The 22,802-nt window shown below is 41.5% G+C and overlaps 2 protein-coding genes across 2 annotated transcripts in view; both read left to right on the forward strand.

The window, feature by feature from the left end:
- Positions 1-11,890, forward strand: part of tfr1b (transferrin receptor 1b) — a 13,365-nt gene extending 1,475 nt beyond the window's left edge. Inside the window, exons 2-19 of the mRNA XM_083935874.1 lie at positions 997-1,042; positions 1,608-1,809; positions 3,036-3,258; positions 4,082-4,219; positions 4,661-4,745; positions 4,877-4,999; positions 5,120-5,215; positions 5,350-5,489; positions 5,869-6,032; positions 6,135-6,254; positions 6,699-6,784; positions 6,875-6,938; positions 7,014-7,081; positions 7,170-7,234; positions 7,749-7,839; positions 8,259-8,486; positions 8,633-8,782; positions 8,915-11,890. Coding sequence (XP_083792000.1) covers positions 1,010-1,042; positions 1,608-1,809; positions 3,036-3,258; positions 4,082-4,219; positions 4,661-4,745; positions 4,877-4,999; positions 5,120-5,215; positions 5,350-5,489; positions 5,869-6,032; positions 6,135-6,254; positions 6,699-6,784; positions 6,875-6,938; positions 7,014-7,081; positions 7,170-7,234; positions 7,749-7,839; positions 8,259-8,486; positions 8,633-8,782; positions 8,915-9,127 — 2,289 coding nt within the window. The 5' untranslated portion in view covers positions 997-1,009 and the 3' untranslated portion in view covers positions 9,128-11,890. The remainder of the gene's footprint in view (positions 1-996; positions 1,043-1,607; positions 1,810-3,035; positions 3,259-4,081; positions 4,220-4,660; positions 4,746-4,876; positions 5,000-5,119; positions 5,216-5,349; positions 5,490-5,868; positions 6,033-6,134; positions 6,255-6,698; positions 6,785-6,874; positions 6,939-7,013; positions 7,082-7,169; positions 7,235-7,748; positions 7,840-8,258; positions 8,487-8,632; positions 8,783-8,914) is intronic.
- A 1,632-nt stretch (positions 11,891-13,522) lies between these two features.
- The window catches only part of tnk2a (tyrosine kinase, non-receptor, 2a), a gene marked incomplete at its 3' end in the record, with an annotated part of 33,523 nt that continues 24,243 nt past the window's right edge, over positions 13,523-22,802 (forward strand). The window contains exons 1-4 of the mRNA XM_083936043.1: positions 13,523-13,665; positions 15,477-15,575; positions 19,705-19,867; positions 19,998-20,068. Of these exons, the coding sequence (XP_083792169.1) occupies positions 19,705-19,867; positions 19,998-20,068 (234 nt within the window). The 5' untranslated portion in view covers positions 13,523-13,665; positions 15,477-15,575. The remainder of the gene's footprint in view (positions 13,666-15,476; positions 15,576-19,704; positions 19,868-19,997; positions 20,069-22,802) is intronic.

A 22,802-nucleotide genomic window follows, 5' to 3' on the forward strand; every position in this document is an offset into this window, starting at 1 on the left:
CGGATCCTGTGCTGCCGCCTGCCCACATTTTTAAATACTTTTATTAGTGTGTTTAAATCAGTGTCTTTAGTTTCTGCATGGCTTAGAGGGGGACACTGTCTCAAATGGTAAAACATTTTTTTTTAAACGTTTTCAACAGTAGCCTTAATGATCACGCTGAAGGAGTAGCTATTTCGTCGTTCAGCTCTGTAATGAATGAGGAAGTGGTTTCATTGACCGGTACACTTGTGGCACATGTTGCATCAGACTTCTCCTTGAAGGACGAATACTTACCTGGAAATACAGGAGGGGTTGTCAGTTGGAAGAGACACTTGTTCTTAATCTGACTGACGCCTCCGTGTAGTCTGCATCTGACATGTTTATAAATGAAACAAAGGTGTCACTGTTGTGACGTGGAAATAGTACCTGAAGGTTACTTTTTCCAGGAAATATCTGTCCTGTGTTTTTTAAGTATGTAAAATGAAGGTTAAACCAGTTCTCGGATGACATTTGAGGCATTTGTTACCGTAATGAATACATTTTCTTTTTTTTTTTGTCACGTCATTTAGTCTATAAACCCACATTTCTGGTTTTGACGGAGAAAGCAAACAAGCAACATACTTAATACTGTATATGAACCAATGTTTTTAATGCTGTTTCAGTGACTAACAGTCAGCCTGTTTACAGAGAAAACACTCCACCCTGTAGCCCGACTGCAACTTTTAATATTCATCTGAATAGCAACTCTGTTATACCATTTCCCCCCCAAACTAGCGTGCCTCTCTGTTTTTTTTTCTTTCTAATGTGGCCCGTTCAATGTCACGAACATACCTGAAAGTAGGTGTTAACATTTCCAATAACAGCTCTTCAGTAAAGCACACAAAACTGCAAACTGTGCTCCTGTACATTAACTTAACTTAACCAACACCTCTCCTCTCCCCTCTCTCTGTTTCTGTTGTTTTTTTCCATCTGCATTTTTGCTCCTACTAACCTCATCTTCTCTGTCTGTTCTCTCAGCACGGCAGCAACAATGGATCGAGTGAGGTCTGCGTTCAACAGCATGGTGAGCACTACTTCTGATCTAGAGTTGATGTGGGAATGTTACAATTGAATTAATCATTAATAAGACATTAATGAGGTGAATTTATTATTCAACACTATGGAAGGAAAAAGACACAGAAACATCATTTTGGTTCCGCACGTAAAAAATGTCAGCCTACTATTGAAAATGGTAGAGCTGCCCCCGACCATACGAGGTCGTCGACGAGTGATAGTTGAAGTTTCGTTGCAAAGTTTGCATGGGACCTTCTTGGGGTCATCCTTGTTTTTTTCAAAGTGATCCCTTATTGAGTGAGTGAGTGAGTGAGTGTCACGACTTCCTGTATCTGACCCTTCAAATTAAAGGCCATGGATTTTCACTTAATTTTGACAAGACACAGCTCCAATTTTTTATTATTCTTTTTCTCCTGTGGCCAATGGACCAATGACATTTTGGTTGGCTAACGATTTCTTTTGGACGACCTTTGTAACCACTTGGCCACCCATCCTCCCATGCAGCTGTGGGATCAGGAACACATTGCTCTCATAGTTTTCAAGCTTATCTTCTCCTGTCTTTCTCTCTCTCCTAGATTAAAAGTGAGAGGTACAGCAGGTTCACTCTGCAACCAACGGAGGAGGGAGGAAGACACTTTGAGGTCAAGCTGTCAGATGATACCATGGAGTCAGAGGACCAGGCAGGTGGCTCCCCGAGCTTCAGGCCAGCGCCTCGACGTCAAAGCCGGAGTACAGTTTGCTACCTGCTCCTGGGGACCCTGCTGATATTTGTCCTTGGTAGGCCACACTCATCATTATCCTCTTATGTCAACATGCACATTTTTATTTTTAATTCTAAAAGAGTAGTGAACCATTTTGACATTTAATAAGCTAGTGTCAGAGTTATTGGCACTTTTTTCTTTTAGAAAAATGACAATACTTGACAATGACAATGCTATAATACACTGTTTCATTTTCAAATAAATGCAGAAAATAATTACTTCAAACAAATGAAATCATTGAGACTAGACAACTCCACTTTCATACCAAAAATACTCATAAAATAATTTTTGAGAAAGACAGGGAGGAAGTTGCAACTCATTTTGCTAAAATTTTAGAGGCACAGTTGGGAGGGGGGGAGGTTTTTGTAAAGCCCCTTTCAACAACAAGGCATCTTTAGAAACAGACAAAAACAAGGTTTGTAAGACATAGAAGAAAACCTTGTGACAGCACTGCGGCCGAAGCTTGTTTATTGTTTTGCTACATTTAAAAAAAACAGAAGACCAGTGCACAGGTCTGAGAACTAAGATGATGTGGTCCACTATGGTAGTCTTAGGGCGTACTCACACTGTCCTTCTGGCCGGGGCCAAAACCGTTTTTTCAGCTAAAGCCTAGTACCTTTAAGCAGTGTGAGTGCACCCGCTCCGCGCACAACTGCGGCCAGAGGGTCGTCCACGGCCCACTTGAAAGAGGTGGGCTTTAGCGGAGCCGTTTGCACATGTACGAGCACGAGCGTGCGCACGTGTGTGAGCACGAGCACGAGCCCTACGGCAGTAGCGTTATGTCGGCCTGTTCGGACATGTAAATAGAAGGACGGACCATGCGCGGACATTTAACAACAACAACAATGGCGGTGAAAGGTTCACGTTGGTGTGATGCGGAGGTGGAGTGTTTACTGCAGATTTGGTTGGATGAAAATATTCAAAAACAGTTGACAGGACGCACAAAAACTCTGAGGTCCGTGGAAAGATTTGTAAACAAAGCCACACACACGCGATCAATGCGTGTGACGTGTTACGGCGTGATGGCGTATGGACAGCAAGAAGCATTGGCCGAGGCCCTGGCAGTGTGAGTACAAACGGGGCTGGGGCGCGGGGGGGAGAGGGAGGGGGGACAAGTACCCTAAAGTCCAGGTCGCGGTACGGAAGGACAGTGTGAGTATGCCCTTAGGGCGTACTCACACTGTCCTTCCGCAGTAATATATAGTAGTTATATGTAAAAATGTCTAAAACTTTGTCCTCCAGGCTACGTGCTTGGTTACTTCACCCACCGTGAAACTCAGGTGGAGCAGGGGAACTGTGTCCCAGAGACATTTATGCCAAATCACCCGGAAGGAACGCCAGCTACCGTTGCTCCTGTTGCTGCTGTTGCTCCGGCTGTCCAGCAGGACGTTCAGCTGGACTGGGAGGACATCACCAAACTCCTCGCACAGAAGCTCACCAGCGAGGCCTTTGGATCGACTCAGAGGTACATTGTTTATGTGCAAACATTAGCAAATCACGTTCACTGTTATTTTGGTATCTCCTCTTTTTTTTTTGACATGCAAAGTGCAGCAACACCTAATAAACATCATAAAGTAGGTCGTCATGTACTAATGTTGAGCGAAGAGAGCAGAAAAGTCTGTTCCGTGCCACCACAATGGAAAGTTACATCCTGTTGCTGTTTGATTAAAAAGAAAACAAAATGTATCCTCTTCATGCTCATGGAAACCCCCTGAAACTAAAAACAAAAGTCTTGCATTCAAAAAAATTACAAAAAGAAAGAAGTAAAAGTACTCCTTATGCGGAATAATACACAGTATATTATTTCCATGTGTAATAATCGATGCATTAATGTGTTCATCACTTCAGTGTAACAGCTGGTAAAGTTGGAGCTCATTTGAATGATGTTATATTTTGCTTGGCAGCTGAATATGTAATATATATTTTGTATTAATCTGAATCTTAAGGTAGCTAAAGGTATTACATAAATGTAGTGGAGTAAAAAGTAAAATAATTCCCTCTGAAATGTAATGGAGTAGAGTTATAAAGTAGCAGAAAATGGAAATACTCAAGTACAATTTTGAGGTACTTTCCACCACTGGTGTTGAATAGTTACCATGTTGCCTTGAGTTCAGCCTTGTTGTTGTGGGAAGTATCTGTCATCTAGTTTCTAATAATGTATGTGTAAAATGAGGGCTGACCTTTCAAAATAAAGTCTTGTCGTTGTGATGAGTCTTCTGCAGACTGTTTTGATTTCTGCTTGAAAAGGTCATTTCATTAGACTGAAAGTGGACTCTGTTTCTTTGCAGTGACTTTGATCTGCCTAGACGTTCAGCGGGAAGTGATGAAGACATGAGTCTGGCCAACCGCGTCTTCAACGAATTCAAGAAAGCAGAGATGGATCCGTGGACTGACATCCACTACGTTCAGCTGCAGACGCCAGACAGGTTTGAATGCGCCACATTCTTTACTGCACTCGATACATCCAATGATTCTGCTTACTGTGTTTGAGGGATGTTTCTTTCAAAATGTCAGAATTTGATGTTAGAATAGTGATTTATAATTCAAGTCCAAAGTATTATGGGCGGTTGTTTTTGTTGGCCTGTGGGGGGTGCTGTAATTCTAACTCAATGGGAGGAGTTAAGCATATTCCTAAGTTTCTGTTTGGGTTCTTTGAGACGAGGTTTTACCTCAGATATCGCACATAAAACAACTATTTAAATTGTTATTAATTACAAGAATAATTAAAGGTAATAAAATGGAGAGAAGAGGCAAGTGTAAATAACAAATGAGAACAATAATAAACCAGAATAATGTTTCCACAAGCTGCTCTCATCAGTCTTCTGTTGATATTATTGACCCAGTTTGTTTTGTCCCCTTATCTGCAGCAAGCGTCCAAACCGTGTCCTTTTTGGTTCCGATGACTTCAAGCCTCCAGGGTATCTGGCCTACAGTGCACTTGGGAAAGCTGAGGTCAGTTGATCCAGTCCCACTTTTAGAGTCAAAAATGTTCAGATTATGACTTCCATTAAAAGTCTGCCCAATAGACTGGCTATTTGTTGCTTTTAGCTTTCAGCTGTGGACCCTTGTGCATGTCTCCGTAGGGCAAGCTGGTGTACGGAAACTACGGTCGTCAGGAGGACCTGGATGTTCTGCAGAAGAGCAGCATCCAACTAAAAGGCAGTGTTCTGCTGCTCCGAGCTGGAAAGATCAGTTTTGCAGAGCAGGTGACGTCAGATTTTAGACGCCTTCAGACGCATCACTTTTTTTTTTTTTTTTTTTTTAGTTTTTCAGGAACTTCACTAAAAGCTGGTCTTGCTGTTTCCAATTGTGTTTTTTTTTTTCAGGTGAATAATGCTGCCACAAAGGGGGCAGTTGCTGTTCTTATTTACCCTGACGCTGAAGATTACAGTTATGTCGCAGACACACCGCTCTACGGACATGTACGTTTGCACATAGTTCATTGGCTTTTAATAACATTGGAAAAACTACTAAGTGGTCAGTAAAGTCTCGATTTACAAACCACTTGGTGCAGCATGGTATCGTGTATTGATTTTGTATGTTCTCCCCCATTCAGGTCCATCTGGGTTCAGGGGACCCCTACACCCCTGGATTCCCTTCCTTCAACCATACACAGTTCCCACCAACGCAGTCATCCGGCCTCCCCATAATCCCAGCCCAGACTATAACTGCCAACCAGGCATCAGCTCTTCTACAGTAAGGACACAAATGCAGACACACGAAGACACACACACACACACACACACACACACACACACACACACACACACACACACACACACACACACACACGAAGACACACACACTCTGAGGTGAAGGTTGTCGTAGAGTAATGAATGTCAGTCATTTTAATTTTGTCATCTTCCGTACTTTAAGATTGAATTCAAACTTGCTGATATTACTGCACTATAAACTGTATTTCACCACCTGTAGAATCATGTACTGTATGTATATATTTTACATATTTGAAGTGGAAATGTTTTCCTTTGTGATATCTTTCACCTCAAGACTCAACTTTAGTAAACTCTGTAAATAAATTGGCTGAATAAATGTAGAAAGTCTTTATTCACTCTAGGAAAATAGGCGGTCCTGATGCAAGCAGTGACTTTAAAGGCAGCCTTCCGTCAGTGGCTTACAAACTGGGAGGCATCGAGAACATCACTGTTGAGGTGAACAACATGCTGGTCAACAGGGAGATCCACAATGTATTTGGAGTCATCAAAGGATTCACTGATCCTGGTACTTTTTTTCTCTCTCTCTCCTTCTAATCATCTACAGTGGGAATATTGTTTCTTGTTCGTACATCTCCGATAATGTTTTGGTGTTTGTCTGAATCTGCAGATCGCTACGTAGTGCTGGGAGCTCAGAGAGACGCCTGGGGTCCAGGTTATGCCAAAGCCACTGTTGGCACCTCCATACTGGTGGAGCTGGCCAGGGCTGTTCACGAGATGGTGGAGAAAGGTAACAAATATAAGACGGCGCAACACACTGTTTCAAAGGAATTTTCTCATAAAAACAGTTAGTTTGGAAGATTTTATACTCGGACATAAATTTAAAGGCTACTATCAAATAAACTTTTGAATATAAATTTGCTTACTTGGAGATATAAATGTAAATACTTCATATTGTTTCTTTAATGGAAACAGCATATTCATGGCTAGAAGTAGATTGAAAAATGTCTTGTGTGCACTGTGATAGCTATGCCATAAATCTTAAAAATGAAATAAATGCTAGTTGACTTATTTCTTTATTTTATTTTACAAATAATTGAAGAAAAAAATTTGATCTCTTCACAAGTGATGCATATTGCACAATTTAATTTTGGAAAACTTGCTCTTTTAAACCGGCCGCTCAGTTGTGGGGGTTCACGGCATTAATACAGAAGTTGATTGGCTTTTTTTCTAGATGGGTTCAGGCCCAGGCGAAGCCTTGTGTTTGCAAGCTGGAGCGCTGGAGAGTACGGAAGTATTGGCGCCACCGAGTGGTTGGAGGTAAGAACTAAATTACTTTGATGTCGACATACTGTACTACTAATGTCCTTTTTTAAATACTGTATGTCTGTTTTGGTTTTGTTTTCTTAGGGTTATATGTCCTCTATTGACAAACGTGTTTTCACCTACATAAGCCTGGATGGAGTAGTCATGGGTAAGTGCAAAACACACCTAAAGTAGATACTCAAATTGAATGAAGTCAAGTTGAATTAATTTTTCTCCTCACAAGGTCGTGGGAGCTTTATGGCCTCAGCAAGTCCGCTGCTCTACAGCCTCCTTGAGAACACCATGAAAGGGGTAACAGCACAACACCCCACTTAACGCTCATCCATTTCTATACAAACCAGTCGTGTTTTGTTAACTTAAATTTTCCTTGTCCATGCAGGTGAAGAACCCGCTTGGTTCTGGCTCTGTGTACGATGCGGTGGGAAGTAACTGGGTGTCCACAACGTAAGTAGATAACTAGAATGTTTATTAAGTCAGCCTAAAGCTAAAGCTTCCTACTCTATTTCATTTCCTTACTTTTTCAGGACAGTTTTGATGGTTTTGTAGTCTTTAAGAAAGGCAACTCTTCAAATACAGCAAATGTGAAAGCCATGGAGCTCTAAATATTTCTAATGCAGATAAGACACTAGAGTTTCTGTACCAATACAGATGCCATTATTTTCTTTTTCTGTAAAATACTTTTTTTTCTCTATTCAACAAAGCTCCCAAATGTTAATTTTGCCTAAACACGAGCTGCCAGACAGTAGCTTTGCTTGAATAAAATACAGTTCAAAATTTGCACATTTGATTTGAATCTGGATTTATCTGATGTAAATAATATACGTTCCGACACTAGGGACCAAAAATATGGATGTTTGGTCCCCAGCCCTACAACTGTTTTGTTTTGCTGGAGAAAGAAGACGTTGTTTGTCTTTTTGTCGCTAATAACAACAATATCTGAACATTACGATGTCTTCAGAATGAGGCCGATGACAATGGACGACCCCGCCTATCCCTTTCTGGCCTTCTCAGGAATTCCCTCCATCTCCTTTCACTTCATCTCTACCAACGTGAGTCTTGATACAAAACAATCTACAGATATTTACCGTTGATATTCTCTATCTTTTATATTTACCCACAACAAGTAATAATGAGCATGTTACAATGTACACAACCCTCCTGTTAGTGGAGAATCTGATCAAGACAACGGGTGTAGTAGAACTTTTAAATTAACGCAATGTGGGTCAGCTGTCTCTTTTCTCATGTACCAAAGGTACCATCGTCAGTAAACATTGTAAATGTGTTCTAAAATATATCTTAAGTTTCCTAAATTCATTGCTGAAAACTGATCACAGAACAGCTGGTCAATTAACTTTATTTGTGCTGTTTTTGTGCAGTTCAGACCTCTAATTACTTGTAACATCTTGGTTCCTCTGTTGTTGTTTTTTTTAAAATTCAAATGTGCATTGTATGGAAATTGCACCCAAAGACTGAGGCCTACACTTACTACGGCACCAGCCTGGACAATAAGGACCACCTCGATTATGCAACCGGCCATCACACCAGTGAAATGGTGGCGGCTGCGGCACAGTTTGCCGGCCAGATGGCCCTTCGGCTGGTCCACGACCACCTGCTCAGCTTGGATGTGGGGCGATACAGCAGCATCCTCGGCAAGGCTGTGGTCCGAATCTACCAGCGCATCAACCAGCTTTCAAAAGTCAGCCTCTCCGTCTGTCACATCTTTAAATCTGTTGTTTGGTTCCCTTCTTTGAGGAGGTTTTGAATTATGTTTTATATAAATATAAAAGAGCAGAATATGTATGTGTTTATGTTGAGGTTAATTTGTCCATTTTTGTCCTGTAGTCTGGTGAGCTGAAGGAAGTGAATCCCAACTGGCTGAACCGTGCACGAGGCTCCTTCCAACGAGCCGCTGGCAGCATCAGGAATGACATCATCAACACTGACCTAAGTGACAAGGAGGCGTGTCGGTTCCTCAACGACAGGCTCATGAGTGTAAGACCTATACTGTGACTCCTCTCCTGTGTAGTCACATGTGTATTTTAAATGTAAATTAAATTCTTAAAAGTGGTGGTGATGATGGTTTATCTAAATAGATGCATTATGGTCGTTTTTTTATTGTTCCAGGTGGAGCACTCTCTCCTCTCTCCATACGTGTCACCCACTGAGACTCCCTTCCGTCACCTCCTGCTGGGTCGGGGCTCCCACACTTTGGCTTCCATCGCAGAGACCACCGACATGGAGCAGCTCCACACCCAGCTGGCCCTGGCCACCTGGAACCTGCAGGGATGTGCCAACGCCATGGTGGGAAACATCTGGGACATCGATGAGGAAATCTAAAGGAAGATGGCGGGGAGTTGTGAGTGTGGGTGTCCTGCGTGTTGTTGAAATAGAGATTTGAGGTAGAGCAGAGGGAGGAGCTCCAATATCAGCACTTAAGCACAAGCTGTCAATCAGAGGTCTAAGCCCCACCCTTTAATAAACAGGCCACAAAGATCCAGGAGGAGATAGAAAAGATTCAAACACATTCTTAACTGTGAACCAACATCAGGTACTTGAAGAAATATGAATTGCTACTGACAAATCTGCTTCCACTCCTCCTGTCAAAGCCTTTGCTGTGACCTCTCGCCATCAAAACACTGAGAAACCTTATTTATACTTTTTTATCAGTGGCAGTGCCCACTATAAAGATATTGTTTTGTCTTTTTATACAACGTTATCGGAAGCAGTGCCTTCCATAATTATGACGGTTATACTGTCTTATCCTCCGGCAGCATCTGCTACAGAAACGACTCCTCAACTGTTGCTGACTTAAATTTAGCCCCCTGATGAAATTCGATTTTAGCTTTTCAGGGCCTTCATTTCGTCCCTTTCTTTTGTGTGAAGATCTTTCCAAAATTTCTGAAAAAATGAAGGACAGATGATTTATTTTTTCTTGATATTGTCACTTAGCATTTTAATGAGTCAAAAACAAGACTATAAGCAATGAAGAAACAAACTGTGGATATTGGGAAATTCTTATTCATATACCAAACAAACTCAGAAATTAAAGGGATAGTTCAGATTTTTTGAAGCGGGGTTGTATGAGGTGTTAATCCGTCGTCAGATGGCCATCTGCTGTCGCTGACATACTGACTAATATATAAATACCTCGTACAACCCTACTTCAAAATATCTTGACTGTCCCTTTGATAATACTGGATTTATTCTGCACATATAGTGCACAAAAAGCAAAAAAATTATCAAATTTTGATAAAGTTGTTGGCACAACAACTGAGCTAATTGGTTCCATAATTAGCAAGAAAGCCATTTATGTTGCACAGTGTACTTTTGGAGCAGTTTATAATACAATGAAGTTATCGGGAGCAGTGTCTTCCATAATTAAAACCCATTATCGGGAGCAGTGTCTTCCATAATGTCAAGCAGTGATGGTAGTTTTTGTCTACCAGTGTATGTGTGTGTGTGTGTCTTTGTGTATTTATCGGGAGCAGTGTCTCTCATATTTCACTTAAAGGGTGGAACAACTTATCGGGGACAGTGTTTCCCAGAGTTTTATACTTGTTATATGATTATGATTTATCTCTGTTTTTTTGGATTATGTGTTTGTGTGTGTGCGCGCTTCTGATTTTATTTTATTTTTCTCGCTTTTCTGTATCAGGCTACGACTTTTCCAACAGCAGAATTGGTTGGTTTCAGTTTTGTTTTTCATCCAGTCAAAGGACAACATTATAATGCACTAGATTCACTCAATATAGTTGTTACCTTCAAACTTCGTTTTGTAGGGATGCACGATAACTGATCATTACCTGATCACTACCTCATGGCCGATACCGACAAGATAACTGATAATTTTGCATTTTAGAAAGAAGTTCATTACCTTTAGTTTCTGCACACCTGAAGGTAAGAACGCAGTGAGCAAAGATCAGAATCAGAATCAGAATACTTTATTGATCCCCGGGGGGAAATTCTTTCGTTCCAATGCTCCGTGCACAGTAGAAACAAGCCATAAAGATGAATAAAGTAGAAATAAAATAAAGTAAAGACTCAAATAAAATACAATTAAAATAAATCTAAGTAGCTAATAAATAGCCAATAAAATACAGTACAAATAAATAATAAACAATCAAGTAAACAATCTGAAGTGGGTGTGAAGATGGACAATTAAATATTCTCTGGCCTGTCCAAATGGAACGGACATCACTATTGTTAACACAACTTAAACAGGTCTGACTCACAAATGTGCTAGAATAGTAAATCAAACAAACGTGTATGGAGCATTTTGTTTAAGAATTCAAATTAAATGCTTTGGTATAGTCTGTCATATCTGTCATAACAGTGTATTAAAAACTTGATACAAAAATAAAGGCTTTTCTAGAACCGAAGCCTGTTGCTGCTGCTCACGCAGATAACACATAGGGCATTTAGTAGACTGTTTCAGTCTATGTGATATTATCGGCTCTATTTATCAGCTGTAGTTTTATTATAGGAATAATGCATCATAATATAAATTTCCCATTACCTGTCGTTATTTAACCGCCTGATATACGGTATATCGTGCATCCCCATTCTTCTGTGTGCGTGTGTGTGACTTTATGTTTAGTGACTTTAAAGACGCAGCAGACGCTTTGCAGAACTCTTTGCATGTGTTTCAATGACATTTCTCCTCTTCACTGCACGTTACTGTACTGCTTTAATGAGATTTAGCTCAACAGACTGGGACCACCATATTACAAACTTTTCAAGTTAATCAGGGTTCCACCAATATGATACAATTTAGATAGAATTATTTAATCCAAGCTGGTATTTATTTGACCATTTTGTTTCCATAAACATTGTAGTGTGAGTATTTTACAGGACTCCCTGAAGATGCTTTATCGTAATTGGACCTTTTGAGGCAAGATAATTGACTATAAAACATAACAGAAGTGCACCTGTAATGTGTTCAACCTGAATACAGTTGTTAGTAAAAAAAAAAAAGCATTACCATCAGTCAGCAGCATTCCAACCATATTGTACGCTCCAGTACAACTACATTAAAAATAATCTCTCAAAAATAAAATTTCTTTATTTTAACATGTACTGAAGAACCCAAAGTCAATATTTCATGATAAAGCAATAAACCCTGAGAGGCTGTGGCTCACAGTGATTTAAGCACATCTTTAGCTGTGCTAAAAACACTGCAAACCACAGCCTCTCGGGGCTTACTGCTTGGTTATTGCATGTTTGAATACATTAGTTGTCCGGTGTCAGTTGTGTTGAGCTTGATGTTATAGACAGTTTTTACTTCCCTACATCTGGTACAATAATTAAAAGGTTACTTAATCCTAAGGGGGAAGTTGGGTCGTTGGGAAATGTCTTTTCCCTTCATTGTGCTTCTTAAAATAATGACTATACTACTGTAGTGTTTTAAAACCTGTTGTTGAAATCACATTTCTTTGACCTCAGCAGAAAAGTGTAATAAACCCTTTTGGCTTTGCATCCAGTACATCTGTCTGATCTTAGTTTCTGTCATGATAAAGGACCAAAAATTCACTGCAGAAGAGACTTTTTTCTATCTTACAAACTGTCAAAATCCAGAGTTTGTGTCCTTCCTCTTTTTAAGATGCTCAGAAAAAAAGAAAGCTTCTAAGAAGCTGATTCAGCCGGATCTTTAAGCAGATGTTCCAACAGTGCCAGTTCATCAAAATGCCATTCTGGACTGAAGCAAAATATGTTTATGCATCCGGTGCTGTGTTGTTCAGATTAAAAGCACAACTTTCACCCAGCAATAATTCCACAGGTGCAGGTTTTGTGGTTGTGTTTCAAAGTTTTCCACAAGAGAAAATGTAGCTGTAGTTGTGCCTGCTGCACTAAATCTAGAATATCAAACACCCTGTGTGCCCCCTCTAGTCCATCCACTACACACGCATACATATTAACAAACTCAGTCATTCTTCCTGGGCAGCAGTAGTAAAAGACTGACCGTAATTGTGAAAATGTCAGTTTTGGCAAATATTTAAATATTAATGAGACACAAAGTGGAAAACTACAGCCACTACTGCACTGTTTTTGAGGATTTTGGCACCCACAAAAATCAAATTATAACTGAGGGTGCTGATTTCTTTTCTATTGCTTTTTAATACTATTTGTAGATCTTCTCTGTAGGTAATTGTTCATTTTAGGAGCAAATAAAGATGAATGTTTTTAAATGGTAAATTTCATTTTCTGTTTTATATTACCACTGTGTAGTTTCATGTAGCAGTATATTATACAGTATTATAATTATTAATTTAAATTATTTTTCATTCAATCAATACATAAAAAATGGGCAAGATATTTATAATGTTTAAAATTATTAATTACGTAAAATGTTTAAAATTACATGTTTTATGATCACTTTGAATCTGCACTTTTATTTTTAGGAGCAAATCAAAATAAATTATTAAATAGTAGAAAAAAAGCAGTAGTATAATTATGAATTTCGATTATTTATATTCATTATTAATAAACATGAAATAAAAAATGGCATATATATATATATACATTCAATAAAATTTCAAATAAGTGAATAATTGACACTTTTTTTTATGATCACTTCAAACCAAATGGCTTTTATTTTGAAGCCTGAGCCTCCAAACGGGAAGTGCATTTTATTTCGGTGATACCGGGCCGGCCGTCGATGTCACGCACAGTGACGCTCATAAATCCTGACAGGCGCGTTGAGGAGCGTCCCGGAATTAACGGAGGAGAGGGAGATAACGGATCCGCCGAATTGAACTGATTCCCCCGATAAACAGCGCGGATTCACGCCGAGCTGCAGCGGCTGCGAGCGGCGGACGGAGCGAGGACCGACCAGAGGAAGAAGGGGGACTGGTCTCCCACAAAGCCCGAATTCACAGGTTGGTATACCAGGGTTGTTGTGTTTTTTTCTGTCACTCTCTCTTTGTGGAAGATGCGACATGTTGCACCAAAACATACTCCACTAAATGAATAAATAATAAGAAGCCGCTGTGTTCAGGAGTTAAACGTGTAACGGTGAGGTGTTTACGGGCAGGTGGACGCTCAACGTGACTGGAGGTAAGCAGCTTTGGGGGGAGACGGTCTGAGAAGCAGCATCCTCAGCGGTCAATTACACGCTCTTGTGCTTTATACGTCTCCTCCGACGTGGTCCAAAATGACAACGGATGATCATAATAGCTCTGATGCTAATTGTGTGTATTGTAATGTATTGATATTTACTTTTTTAAATATTAATAATGTGTCTGTTGGTGTCTCTCACAGTGACATGAAGTCACTACCCAAGGCTGACCCGGAGTCAGATTTAAGTCATGCAAATTGGCTGAAATACATTTTAGAGTCCCAAATCTCTACACTGGGGCGGCAGTAGCTCAGTCCATAGGTGACTTGGCTTCCCCGGTTCGAGTCCCTGTGTGGAGCATGAATGGAGCGTGGACTGGTGGTTGGAGAGGTGCCAGTTCATCTCCTGTGCACTGCCGAGGTGCTGTTGAGCCATTGGCAGCCCGCTCGCTCTGACATCTCTCCATTAATTGCATGTATACAGGTCCTGTTTGTGCATGTGTGTATTTCGGGCCTGTGTGTGTATGTAACCTGTATAATAATAATAATAATAATAATAATAATAACAGAGTGAAAAAATTGAAGGGGAAATTGAATTTGCCTTGCAGGAGGAATAAAAGGAATTCTTCTTCATTCTTCTAAATATAACATATTTTTATTTATATTTATTCAGTCCTCAGACAATATTTTTTATTATCTTGAAAGCCAAAGATAAATGTTGTTGCATGAATCATATTGAAGTCCTTCAAGGGCTCTGTAGAATCACCAAGTATTGTATGTGAATCATTGCACATCGGATCAGAAAGTAAAGCTGAATGAATTGCAGCATATATGTGTGTGTAAACAAACCATTTCAACACATCCATGTCTTCAAAACTACGTTTATTCTTAATTCTGATGAAGACACAGGAGACTCAACCCTTCCAGTCCCTTTTGTCCTCTGAAATGCTTAGCTTTTAAATGTAGAATATAGTATGAACACCCTGAAGTTTCTTGAAAAGACACAGTTGGGATGACCTAAGTGCCCTCTGCTATAATATTGAAATAGTGAAAAATTTACCAGTCATCAGCACTCAGACCTGCAATTTGGTTATGAAGACACTGATTTGGGGAGTTTGCGTGTTCCCCCCGTGTCTGCGTGGGTTCTCTCTGGGTTCTCTTTCTTCCTCCCACATTCCAAACACATGCAGGTGTTCGGTTTATTGATGACTCTAAATTGCCCGTAGGTGTGAATGGTTGTCTGTCTCTGTTTGTCTCTATGTGCCCTGTGATAGACTGGCATCCTGTCCATGGTGTACCCACGCCCGATGTCAGCTGGGATCGGCTCTAGCCCCCCCTCGACCCCGACAGGGACAAGATGATGAAGATGATTGAAGATGATGGATGGATAGACACTGATTTGACTCGACAGCTTGGAGCTCCAGTTTACTTTCGTTGAGGCAGTTTAGTTTTTGTTTACTAATAATTTGGGTGAAAACAGTTACCTTTACCAAAAAAAAGTTCCTACAAGTTCATTTTATACTATTAATAGAGCTTTGGACTAAATTTGCCACCTTTTTTGTTTAGAAAAGTATTATTTTTAGCATATATATGTTTCTGTTAGTAAATGCAGACTGTCTTTATGTGTGTGCAGATGTGGGCTCTCCCCATCCATGGCCTGCTCCAGGTGACCTCCAGTGACCTCAGTCACTCCTGACTTTAAACTCCGGATCCACCTGAGAACTTCTGCAGGGTGAGACCAGTCAACACACACACACACACACACACACACACATAGTGATAAAAAGGAAACAAGATAAAAAAAACAACAAGTAATACAAATAAAATAGACTAACATACAGCCATATACATTAAAATAAAATAGAATAAAATGCTTTGGTTGCAATATGAATTGCACAGTAAGGATTTATTCTGCACCCATGGCTGTAGTGCATACATGATACAAAATATATTTGAATAAATGCAATTTATAGGATAGACATTTGTATTCTTAGATTTTCAGTTAGGTTTCAAGCAAAAATGCCAAACATATTTGACGCTTAACTGTTTCTCTTCATCATATATGACATCAAATTGAGTATCTTTAGGTTTTGTTTCAACAAACTCTGCCTTTTTCAGTTAATCAGCACGAGTCTGTTGAATGTTCCCTTTCCACATTATCCTCTGCTTCAATACTCCAATTCAACTGTAAATGTACCGAATTACAGGAACGCTGATCCTAAAACTGTTTCCTGGTGTCTATAATTAGTCACTCAATCAGGAATGAATGACACAAAGCGAAACATCAGCGTATCTGACTGAAATCTCAGGTGTCTGATGCCCAGATGAGAGGAAAGTAAAAGCAGCTCTGCTCCACTCTCCATGCCACTGAATGTAAGCTAAATTTAGCTTTCCTATATTTAGAGCATCAGAGGCCTTTGATAAAAAAAAAAAACTTGAGCAGGCAGAGAGAGGAAAGCTCTGATTTTGTGCTCATCCAGGCCACAGATGCAAAAAACACACATGCAGTGTGAAACGTTCAAGAATAGAGTTTAACATACGGGCCACTGAACCCATATTTGCCGTCAAATGTTGCTAATGGTCATAGCTCAGTATATCTCTACTCAGTCTACACTATTACATCAGATGGTTTTCATTTAGGGCCCCACCGATATGGGATTTCCAAGGCTGATACGGATGATGATTTGAGAGTGGAAAAATAAACAAACGTAGAGATGTATGTAAGTCAAATAACGCAACATACATACTCGTTGTAACCCAAACCATCGTCTTTTTCCAAACCTAACCAAGTAGTTTTGTTCCCACTCAAAATGTTAACCATTTTTCTTAAGCAGCCGTCTCACCCCTTGCAATTCCCTCGTAACGTAATTGAGAGCACGGTTTTGTTGTGTCAGAATATAATTTTCCTGGAGACAGGGTCGTAAGTAATTAAAGGTCCTGAACTCGAACGCTCCGCCCAACATCGTGATGTCCACACCAGCACCGGGACGCAGGTGTGGGGTCGCACCGATGTCATTCACTGCATGCATAAATAATAACAAGTCTGCTTTATCATACAAAATTAAGTTTGCATGTTCACTCCGTGTCCACGTGGGTTTTCTCCGGCTTCCTCCCACAGTCCAAAGACACGCAGGTCTTTCGGTTCATTGATGACTCTAAATTCCCCGTAGGCGTGACTGTGAGTGTGCATGGTTGTCTGTCTCTGTCTGTCTCTATGTGCCCTGTGATAGACCGACGTCTTGTCCAGGGTGTACCCCGCCTCACGCCCAATGTCAGCTGGGATCGGCTCCAGCCCCCCCCCGCGACCCCGATAGGGACAAGTGGTTGAAGATGGAAGATTCAATGTAATGCATCTGGGAAGAAATAACAGGCTCTCGTTTTATTTCTTCCCATCAGTAAAACAATAAAGCCTACGGATAACCAAGACAACATAAGTGCATTAGGTTCAGAGTCAAGCAGGGCTCAGTTCGGTCGGTTCTCGTCGGTCCTCGTCGGTCCTCATGCTGGTTTTCCTCACTTGTGGCAGTTTGGCTAACGTTGGAGATAGTCTGATCTTTAGTCAGGCCTTTTTTTTTATTAGCCAAGCATCCATCTCTCCTCATGAAGTGAAGCAGAAATACCAACGGGCTCCCTCATGTGGCTCAAAGGTGTACTGCAGATATGTATTTGTCCACCCAAATAAAATCTCAACGTCTGGGACTGACTGAATCATAGTCAAGCTCTATTCTTGTATTATTGAATTAAATCATCTATTTGAAAATGGTCCTGAAATTGGTTCAAATTCAAAAACATTATATTTCCATCTTTTTAGAAATGGCATGCTTGTTTGGGACAGGTGATGTCAGACATAGCGTCTGCATCCATCAATGCACGCTGGGAACTCTCTCCGTGCTATTTGTCTTTTGGCCTGTCCGTGCATCCATTTACCCATCCATCTGTCCACCTTATTTATCTCTACATTTCCCCCCTCTCCCTCCGTGTCCTCCTCTTGTTAGAGCTTCTGAATAATTTATCATCAGACAGTGGGCTCAGCTGCTGAGACAGAAGGAGATGAAGAGCTAGAGCGAGAGGAAAAGATGGAGAGAGAGAGAAAGGGAAGCATGGAGGTGTCCGACGCTGCAGGAAGCTGTGAGTCAGCAGGGTAGAGAAAGACCCAGTGGGAGGGAAGACGCAGAGAGTTTATAGATAGCTTTAGGTGATGCGACTGGAAGAGAGCGGCGTCACATGCCTCCTGGTGTGTTTGTGAACGTGTGTGTGCATGCGCCTATCGATTGAGCAGAGAAGGTCATGGAGCCCGGAGGAGATTAGCAAACTGGACTCGGAGCACGGCGGCAGAGCTAACGCCTCCTCTGAATAGCAGCTAGAGTGAAAAAGGAGAGCCGAACAAGAGGAGAGAGAGAGACGAGGCGAAGGACGAGAGGAGCAGTATGGGGGAGAGCTATATGTATCAGCGACTCCCCTTCACTAGAGGAGAGGAGGAGGGGGAGGATGAGGACGAAGAGGAGAGAGACGGGAGGATCAGAGAGAGTGTCGGGGGACAGATGGTAAAATGTGAAACCATGGGTGGACACGCGGCCATTCTGCATGTATGTGTTTGGGAGAAAAAGAGCGGGTGTGTGAGGATGCAAGTGTGTTTGCCATCGCGTGTGTGTTGACGGAGACTGTAGGGCTGCAACTACAGACTCCACCATTCATGCTCCATTTGATTTTTATCAAGTGGTCTCCAACCTGCAAAGCCCAATACCTGGGAATTCAGGCTAAAACCATCCTGTTTACTCTCATCTCGTCTGATTTGGTTCTTCGAAAGCGGTTTGATTTGTTAATTGTGGATGAAGTTATCTCGAGTAACAATGTTCTCTTGTTGTGCATTAAAGGCTGAATGAGTCGAGAGTTAAAACTGCGATCAGTGTTAATATGATTGGTTGAGTGGTGATCATGTGAGTGCAAGTCATTGGTCCGCAGTTTTCCTGAAAGGCTCAATAGCAGGCTCACTATCATTAAAACATGTGATTGATTTGTTTCAATGAGGCGTCGGCGGTCGGCCTTGGGTCAGAATACATTTTGCACGAAAAATAAAGATCTGTTTGTCGGTCCGCCATCCACCCATGGGTACCCAAGTTCTCAGACAGAGAGAACCCAAGATTTGCGAAAGTCTCGAGATGGTTAAGTTTTTGGCATTGACCTCGAATGGGTTAGGCATGGGAATGTACTGGTTAAGCTTAGTATAGGTGGTCAGGAAGCGAGTCTCGCAAGAGTTTTCGCAAATCTAGGGTCCCCACCACCGAACGCCATGGATGGAATATAAAGGAAATTGGATATAGCATTTGAAGCAGAGCCTCGGTCATACCAACGAAAGCTGCTCAGTGGTGCAAGAAGCCAAAAAAGTTCAACTGCCACATCTAGGAGGCGACCTCTAGCTCCCTGGGTAGAGTGTGCGTGCATATCGGCTCAGCCCTCGGCAGGGGCCCATATTTCGAAAGGGACTTGCGGCCCTTGGCAGCATGTGAACCCCTCTCTCCAACCCCCATTTCCTGTTATTCTTCAGCTGTTCTAAGGAAAAGGAAATAAACAGCCCCAGAAAAAGAGAAAAAAAACAGTCACTTCTAAAACGACCCGGCTGATCGACACTATCATACTTCTGCACTGTTTGGCCAATAGACAAGAGACTTCTACAACGGGACCAACACAGAAGTTGTAATTCCACCGTCTGGCCGCTATATCAAATAGGATTCAAAGTCCAAAGCATTAACATCACACTCTAATTTACTACATAATAATCGCACACAGTCAGAATCTCTTACAGTGTGCACCTGTCAGTGCGTCCTCATGTGTATTGACACAAGGTGAATGTGTGTGTGCAGATGCAGTGTGAGGAGGGGACAGAGTGGCTGCTGGAGCTGCTGACAGACGTGCAGCTGCAGCAGTACTTCCTGCGGCTCCGCGACGAGCTCAACGTCACGCGACTCTCCCACTTCGACTACGTCAAAAACGAAGACCTGGAGAAGATCGGCATGGGGCGCCCGGGTAGGTCCTGTTATGACTATTGGTGGAGTTTTTCAAATAATACACTGCTGCTGATGTTTTTCATTCCTCAGTGTGAAAAAAAATCTAAAAATGAAAATCGTTTCTATTGTTTTTTATCATGTCGGTGCAGGTCAGAGGAGGCTTTGGGAGGCCGTCAAGAGGAGAAGAGCCCTTTATAAACGCAAATCCTGGATGAGCAAGGTGACACTAATATTAGAGACTGTTTTTTTTAACTCATTTCATCACAGTGATCAGTGAAGTCATGGGCCCTCATTTATCAATCTTGCTTGAAAACGGGCACAGATCTGAGCGCAGAATTGGTCGTAGGAAAGGACCCACGTGTGATTTATGAAACATTCGTATCGGACCAATCTCAGTGTACGAATGAGCGGGCCTTGATAAATGCGGCGGTTGAATTCAATCGTCATTAACATGTTACGCCATTAAATATTCCTGGTTCGGAGGCCTCGCCCACTGAGGTCAAACATGGTGTAGGTACTTTAGGTTTCGTTTGGATCAATAGTGTGACTATCAAATGACATATTTGATAAGGAAAATTAATAAAGAAAAAATAATAAAAATTAATAACTTCAATTTATTAAAAACGTCACACGGAGAACCAATCAAATGTAGGGCCTTGACTCACGTTCAGATTATGAGATTGAGTATTCTCAATAAACTTACCGTTAATCAAGTAAATATTAGTTATCACCAATAATTATCAAAGATAATAATAAAAATGACTAGTTAAACCAGAGTTCCTCGGGGCACCACCGTCATAGACGGAGTGATAACTAATATTAAAGTCTCATTAAATATATTAAACTACTAATTAAGGGTTAAACACCAATAAATGTAATAGTTTAATTAGTTGAAGGATTTAAAAGTTCTTTTCTTAGTAGAAGCTGGCTCATTCATATTTGTGTAATATTAAATAAACAGACATATGGTAAACACAAACATTTATTAACAAATTAATAAATGCAACAAACAAAACACAATAAACTAACTAAAGCTAACAGCAAACATTCATTCATCATTCATCTTCAACCGCTTATCCCGGGGTCGGGGTCGCTGGGGTGCTGGAGCCGATCCCAGCTGACATCGGGCGTGAGGCGGGGTACACCCTGGACAGGACGCCAGTCTATCACAGGGCACATAGAGACGTACAGAGACAGACAACCATTCACACCTACGGGCAATTTTAGACTCAACAATTAACCTAGCACGTGCATGTCTTTGGACTGTGGGAGGAAACCGGAGTACCCGGAGGAAACCCACGCCGACACGGGGAGAACACGCAAACTCCGCACAGAAAGGCCGAGGCCGGGATGCGAACCTGTGACCTTCTTAACAGCAAACATGTGTGTTACAATTCTATTTAGCCGTTCATAAAGTCCTATAACATGTAGTAATGCCTAGTTGGTGATTAGTTACCAGTCCATGAGATGGGAGATGTTTTGCGTTGCTTGATGCCAGTGGCTGGGTGAAGAAAGGAAGCTTCGTGGTAGAAAGGTTCTTGGCTTATTGGTTGCTCTTAGGCTAAAGAGGAAACAGATCGCTCTGCGATGTGCTCAGTTGAGGATAACCGGTTGGTTAAACTTTTGCTGGTGATCGCCGTAGGCCAGGTCCAGGGCCGAGGGGACAGCGGGAAGCTGGTCTCCTGGATCCACAGGATCGCGTTGAGTTGAGTGATCCGGGAGAGAGAGCGGGAGGAAGAGAAAGTGCAGGTTGTGTGCTACACTTTATTTAGGCCCTGGTGATGTCATCAGTGGTCAAGTCAGCCAATGAACAATTTGGGGGTCCCTTGAAGAATCACACCTGGGTGTGATTTGTGAGGGGAGAAGGCATGGCAGCCTTTTGTTTTGTGGCCATGTCCTCAGAGGCAAAGGCAGCCAGGCTTTGGGCCTAGTCTTTTCTCCTTTGTCTAAGCAAGGCTGAGGCCTTCTCATAGCTAAACTGAAAGTTCGAGTTAATCCAGAAATGAACAATCATCTTTGGGTGCCGGTTGCACCTAAAATGGAGACAAGGAAGACTGGGAAGAAAAGAAACTTTTCCGACACAGAGATCGGCATCCTGACATCCGAGATGGAGCAAAATAAATATGTGCTTTTCGGCAGTCTTAAGAGTGGAATAAAAAACCCATAAAAACGCTGTATGGAAAAGAATAACGGAGGCAGTCAACCCGAAGCAGCGCTCCACTGTGACGCGTGTGCATGTGTGCGCACTGTTGAACCTGCGCTCCTGCTCTGTAGCGGGGTTTGCCAGCGGGGTTATTAGGTATTCCGTCAGAGGATAACATTTGTCACCTAGAAGAACCATACCAAGATGTTAATCATCTGGTACCTTGTTTGATTTAATGCAATTTATCGAGGGTAGCCACTAACCGAGGAGATAACTTTGGCTCTGCAGTGCGCCTTGCTTCAGCCGCGTACCAACACATTCATTCACTCATTCATCTTCAACCGCTTGTCCCTTTTGAAATATAAAAGAATCATGTGTGTTCCCCCCTGGTCACCTGGCCACCTGGCCACCACGTTAAAAAGCGATAGCTTGGCATCACAAATCACCTATACATTTATCCAGTGGTAGTTTTTGCGATTGATGAATGCGTAATCATTCATGGATGGTGCCTTCAGATGCACTCGAGTACAATCAATCGCTCCAACCACAATTAAAAAATGTTTTATTTGTTTTAAGAATCCGTTTTGATCTGTTCTTAATATGTGACTGCTTATGCTTAATGACAGCTGAGGTTTGTTAATTATTTTCAGCAAGATTTTGCTTTGCTGCACCGCAAATCCACAGGCTCAAATTTGACGTGAGATTTGATCGTAGCTCCCGCTCACGTCCAAATTGATAAATGCCGAAGTTTTCGAGGAAATGGTCGTACGCAAGTTTTTCTGCCGTACGTTCGTTTGATAAATGAGGTGGC

This window comes from Echiichthys vipera, assembly GCF_963691815.1.
Source record: "Echiichthys vipera genome assembly, chromosome: 21".
Lineage (NCBI taxonomy): Eukaryota > Metazoa > Chordata > Actinopteri > Perciformes > Trachinidae > Echiichthys > Echiichthys vipera.